Source organism: Schistocerca piceifrons, chromosome 4 (genome assembly GCF_021461385.2).
Source record: "Schistocerca piceifrons isolate TAMUIC-IGC-003096 chromosome 4, iqSchPice1.1, whole genome shotgun sequence".
Taxonomy (NCBI): Eukaryota; Metazoa; Arthropoda; class Insecta; order Orthoptera; family Acrididae; genus Schistocerca; species Schistocerca piceifrons.
In genome coordinates, this window is record NC_060141.1 from 223,212,728 (window position 1) to 223,219,139 (window position 6,412).

At 37.9% G+C, this 6,412-nt stretch overlaps 1 protein-coding gene across 1 annotated transcript; it reads left to right on the forward strand.

The window, feature by feature from the left end:
* The first annotated feature begins 2,515 nt into the window (after positions 1-2,515).
* Positions 2,516-3,377, forward strand: LOC124795742 (piggyBac transposable element-derived protein 3-like). Its single transcript, XM_047259825.1, has 3 exons — positions 2,516-2,771; positions 2,907-3,104; positions 3,190-3,377. Exons 1-3 carry the CDS (start codon positions 2,516-2,518, stop codon positions 3,375-3,377), a joined length of 642 nt encoding a protein of 213 aa, XP_047115781.1.
* Positions 3,378-6,412: the final 3,035 nt, after the last annotated feature.

The window sequence follows — 6,412 nt, forward strand, 5'->3', positions numbered from 1 at the left end:
AATTTCCTTTTCGTTACGCGGTAACATTTGTGTTTAATAAGCGCCTCAGGATCCAGTGCTCTACTTATGATGTATTTTGTCTTATATTCTCTATTTTCAGGTGAATTTAAACTTGTATATATTTGTTGAATTTTTGATTTGCAAACAATTCTTTCCATACCTTGTTGACAAAGGATACTTATTTAATTATGTTATTTAGTTGTGAAAACTAGATCACAACAGAAGGAGAAATGTGAATAATATTGTACATGTCTCACATGAAACCTTCACATGAATGAGTGAGACATATAGTTATAATTGTATTCTTAATTTTATTTCGATGTCAATGTATTGATCTATACCTGTAAATAAGGACAAGAGTGTAGAAAAGGACCAGAATATATAAATGTCCACAAATTGAAACTTTTGTCAAACACAATGTGATTAGTGTGTTTACGTGTGAAGTTATTCCCGTGTATGAACAAGTGCGTTGTTAGGTCTTGTGTGTGAATGCGAACAATGACAACGACATGATACGGTGAAATTTGCAGTCCAAACGACTCTGAACAAAGACATTATGTCAATTATGTTTGACAACGAGCGCAAGCTGTCGCGAACAATTATCGTCGGAGTGTGCCCGCACTCACTAACAACATGAGAAACTGACTATGTAATGCCATGCCTTCTCCGGGACTAAACACTTCTGGCACACCTGAAGTTATGTACTTCAATTCTTACGTACGACCGGATCTGTGAACAACGACAAAATAGTCAATCAAACGACAAAAATGAACCATTTCCTTCGTTAAAATCGAGGAAAATGTGCACTGTAATGAACCTTAATGGACAATACAAACCTGTATCACATCTGCAATAACACCGACAAATGGACTTTGACCGCTGACGTCAATTGACGGCGCGAGAACCTAACGGATGCAAGAAATGAATAAATTATAAACTATACCAGTACAATGAACATTGAAAACCAATGCAAAATATTTTCTTTTCAAAATGATGAAGTAATTACCTGCAAGGAACTTTGGTATGCAGTCATATGAACGTTATCACGACGAGATACATCCGAGAATGTACGTGCGGCAACAGAGACTGAAACCGGCAACTATGCGGGACGGAGTATCTAGCAACGATCGCGGCGCGGCAGCAACCTACAGTGAAGCACATGCATGCGGACTACAATAACAGACTATGGTCAACAAAGGGACATAATCCAGCAACTTAACCCTTTCAGACCCCTTGTCCATTTCAATGGACACTATTTTTCGAGAGTAATATCTCATATCTGAGAGCACAGATGTTTTTAGGATTGCTTGTACGTCGCAATGGAAGTCTTGTGGATCAATCTGATGGGCGATCCTGCCATCTAGTGGTGAAGTCACGAAGTATTTGGACGTTGTTTGAGACAAGAAGGCCGCACAGAGGAAGCATGTAAAAGGTAGGTACATATTTCGACCAATTTTACGTGTTTAAAGGTTAGAGTTCCCCTTGTTTTTAAGTTTTATTTGTTTTAGTAAGGTGTTGGATACTTTCTATAGCAAAATTAGATACATGCTTCGGAAAATCACTGTATTATCGACGTTACAAAACTTATGCCCATTGAAATGGACATTTAGTCCCAATGGTTGTTTTTACTTGTGTGCTTGTATTGTATCTCTGCTATATGAAAATAACTTCTGTGATGCAACTGCGCCTTTTTTGTAACGTAGGGGACGAAACTACTATATTTTATGTTACCAAAGGTTCAGTAGATAAAATTCCAAGCATTTATGTACAATATTGCAGTAGTTGTACTTGATGTTATTGCTTCAGACTTGGTATTTGCGTCTTGTTTCAACACTGTTCATGAAATTGCTTACATCTGACGTATTGATTTTCAGAATTTTATCATATTGAGAGGGATGCTTCCCAAATACTGGATTTGCTGATGTCAGGTGATGTTTGTGACTTAGAGCTCTCAGAAAACGATGAAAGTGGCCCTGATGATGCAGAATCTATTCCACAATGCACTAGACCTTGTATGTAATAATAAAACTATCAATCTCACCTGACTATTATATATATTTTGACCTGGTTGTTGCTATACTGCGTTGTCAATTTTAGGTGCTGATGTAGTCACAAACTACGAAGAGGAACAACTGGAGGACGATAGTTGCACCACAGAAGGAGATGACCAAAATCATACTTATGCACAGGACTCAAATGTTGAAGACTCTATTATTCCATCTGATTGGGCGTTTACTGAAAAAAGTGATATTAGATGGAGAAGAAAATCGCGTACACTCCAAAGCACACCTATAGGTGAAGACCAGTATTCAGTGCAGCCATCAGAGCGTGATGTGACACCCATTGAATATTTTTCAGAGTACATTTCTCATGCTTGCTTAGAAAATATGGTTGAAAAAACCAACATGTATGCATTCAACATGGGAAAACATTTGCACCGACAAATGTAACGGAAATAAAGGCTTTCCTAGGACTTCATATAATTATGGGATGCTTGAAATACCCCAGAGTTAGAATGTATTGGGATTCAGCATTGCATTTAGATCTCTTTGTGGAAAGTATGTCAAGAGAGAGATTTTTCCAACTGAGATCAAATTTCCATGTAGTTGACAATTTGGCAAGGCCAGAAAATTGCAAAGACAAACTTTACAAAGTGAGACCCATTTATGATTGTATTAGACGTAGATGTTTGGAACTACAGATTGAGGAAGAATTATGTGTTGATGAGCAAATGATTCTTTTCAAAGGTCGTTTAGGAGTGAAGCAGTATTGTAAGTGAGAGCCTAAACCTTGGGGTATAAAACTGTTTTTATTATGTGGAAGAAGTGGTCTGTACTATGACTTTCTGTTGTACCAAGGAGATACTCCAGAAATCTCAAACACTTTTGTAAAAAAGTTTGGTTTAGGGTCATCTATTGTTCTAAATCTTGTTGAGAGAATTAACAGGGAACATGCTTATTTATATTTTGATAATTTCTTCACAACATTCAACTTACTAGAAATATTAAAAATAAAAAATATATATGCAGCAGGAACAGCAAGACTACGTCGCATGCCAAATGTACCTTTCACCAGTGATAAGGATTTGAAAAAGAAAGGACGTGGTTTTTCTGAAGAAGTGGTCAGCATGGATGAAGCAGTGATAATGTGTAAATGGTTTGACAGCAGTTCTGGAATCAAATTTTGTAGGATGTGGTAGTCAAGATGAAGTACAGCACCGGGAAAAATCAAGAAAGACATATGTTTCTGTCTCACGGCCTGAAGTTGTATGTCGTTACAACCATGCCATGGGTGGTGTTGACAAAATAGATATGTTAATTGGCATGTACAGGATTTTTATTAAATCTAGAAAATGGATTTGTTTCATTTTAAGATGAGAATAGGAGAGGCTCTTGTAAAAATGGGCACTAGTACCAAAGTGAAACGTGGCAGACCCAGTAGTGATTTACAGGACATAAAAGCAAAAAGAGCAAGAACTGAGATTCGTCCGGCACCAGAGATTCGGAATGATCGTACTGGACATTTTCCTGAGTACCATGATAATACAGAAGCTTCAAGGTGTAAAATGCCTAGTTGTAAGAATAAAAGTCATGTATGTTGTGAGAAATGTAATGTTCATCTATGTTTTGTCAAAGGAAGGAATTGTTTCAAAATGTCCCACAATGCAGGATATAACAACTGTTGATACTCTTTGTCCATTACAATGGACATTCTGTAAAATGTAAATAAAAATGTTTTCAGTGATTTTGTTGGATTTATTATGTTTCTAATACCCATTTTTTCCTATTACAATGAATAGATATTTTTTTTCATGGCTGAGAATAATTTGTGTCTGAAAGGGTTAACGACCAGCTAAGAACTTGATTTGTCAAAATGTAAATAAATGCAATCATAATGTATCTGTATATGTTGTTATGTTTAAGGAATTGTATGAGTATTTGTTATTTATTATTTTTTTTATTTCTGCGATCCCACTAGGGAAAGTTGCTTGTCTAAAGATGTGATCTTTTGCCTCGCAACTTTGGGGGCGGTTTAAAGGCACATTTTTAGCCATAGCATGTAAATCTATTTTTTCTTAATCAGAGAACCCTGTTTAATAAAGCATGAAAGCCAATGCAAGTTATCTTGCGCGCAGTCGCATGTGATCCCTGGTGAGACACAGAAAGGATCTCTGGTCTTTTGTTAATTACTTCTTCTGTTATCTGTTCTAGAATGGAGTCGGGGGAGAGCCTCACATGTTAGACTTGCCGCTCTAATTTAAACTCTTTAATTTTATAAAAAGTCACTGCATACTGCAGGGCGCATACTCGCGCATACTAGTAATTATATAAGGAAATTTCCACTGTGCACGGATGAGATACCGATGTAATTAATATTGTATTCCCAATGTAAGTAGCATAGTGCACTTCAGTCATTATAGTTATGATTAACGCTATTGTGATTTCATTTTTTGTTTAATCCATGATCTTAAAATTTCAACATTATATGTAAACTGTATTTTCAGTGTTTATCACTTTTTAGCTCAGAAATAACATGGCCCACAAACCTCCTTCTTACAGCGACAAAATTCTCAAAGTATATGTCCGATGCCACCTTATCCTGGTTTAAATATATTCACAGGTTTTTAAAATATTTCTATCCATCTCAATTCAGTTCAACAAAAATTAAAATAATATATATAATCATATTTACACACACACACACACACACACACACACACACACACACACACACACACACACACACATATATATATATATATATATATATATATATATATATATATATATATATATATATATATGTATGTATGTATATATATGTATATATATATATATATATGTATGTATATCTAAAAACAAAGATGATGTGACTTACCAAAAGAAAGCGCTGGCACGTCGATAGACACACAATCAAACACAAACATACACACAAAATTCAAGCTTTCGCAACAAACTGTTGCCTCATCAGGAAAGAGGGAAGGAGAGGGAAAGACGAAAGGATTTGGGTTTTAAGGGAGAGGGTAAGGAGTCATTCGAATCCCGGGAGCAGAAAGACTTACCTTAGGGGGAAAAAAGGACGGGTATACACTCGCACACACACATATCCATCAACACATATACAGACACAAGCAGACATATACAGAGGCAAAGAGTTTGGGCAGAGATGTCAGTTGAGGCGGAAGTGCAGAGGCAAAGATGTTGTTGAATGACAGGTGAGGTATGAGTGGCGGCAACTTGAAATTAGTGGAGATTGAGGCCTGGTGGATAACGGGAAGAGAGGATATATTCTACATCTACATCTACATCTACATTGATACTCCGCAAGCCACCCAACGGTGTGTGGCGGAGGGCACTTTACGTGCCACTGTCATTACCTCCCTTTCCTGTTCCAGTCGCGTATGGTTCGCGGGAAGAACGACTGTCTGAAAGCCTCCGTGCGCGCTCTAATCTCTCTAATTTTACATTCGTGATCTCCTCGGGAAGTATAAGTAGGGGGAAGCAATATATTCGATACCTCATCCAGAAACGCACCCTCTCGAAACCTGGCGAGCAAGCTACACCGCGATGCAGAGCGCCTCTCTTGCAGAGTCTGCCACTTGAGTTTATTAAACATCTCCGTAACGCTATCACGGTTACCAAATAACCCAGTGACGAAACGCGCCGCTCTTCTTTGGATCTTCTCTATCTCCTCCGTCAACCCGACCTGGTACGGATCCCACACTGATGAGCAACACTCAAGTATAGGTCGAACGAGTGTTTTGTAAGCCACCTCCTTTGTTGATGGACTACATTTTCTAAGCACTCTCCCAATGAATCTCAACCTGGTACCCGCCTTACCAACAATTAGTTATATATGATCATTCCACTTCAAATCGTTCCGTACGCATACTCCCAGATATTTTACAGAAGTAACTGCTACCAGTGTTTGTTCCGCTATCATATAATCATACAATAAAGGATCCTTCTTTCTATGTATTCGCAATATATTACATTTGTCTATGTTAAGGGTCAGTTGCCACTCCCTGCACCAAGTGCCTATCCGCTGCAGATCTTCCTGTATTTCGCTACAATTTTCTAATGCAGCAACTTCTCTGTATACTACAGCATCATCCGCGAAAAGCCGCATGGAACTTCCGACACTATCTACTAAGTCATTTATATATATTGTGAAAAGCAATGGTCCCATAACACTCCCCTGTGGCACGCCAGAGGTTACTTTAACGTCTGTAGACGTCTCTCCATTGATAACAACATGCTGTGTTCTGTTTGCTAAAAACTCTTCAATCCAGCCACACAGCTGGTCTGATATTCCGTAGGCTCTTACTTTGTTTATCAGGCGACAGTGCGGAACTGTATCGAACACCTTCCGGAAGTCAAGAAAAATAGCATCTACCTGGGAGCCTGTATCT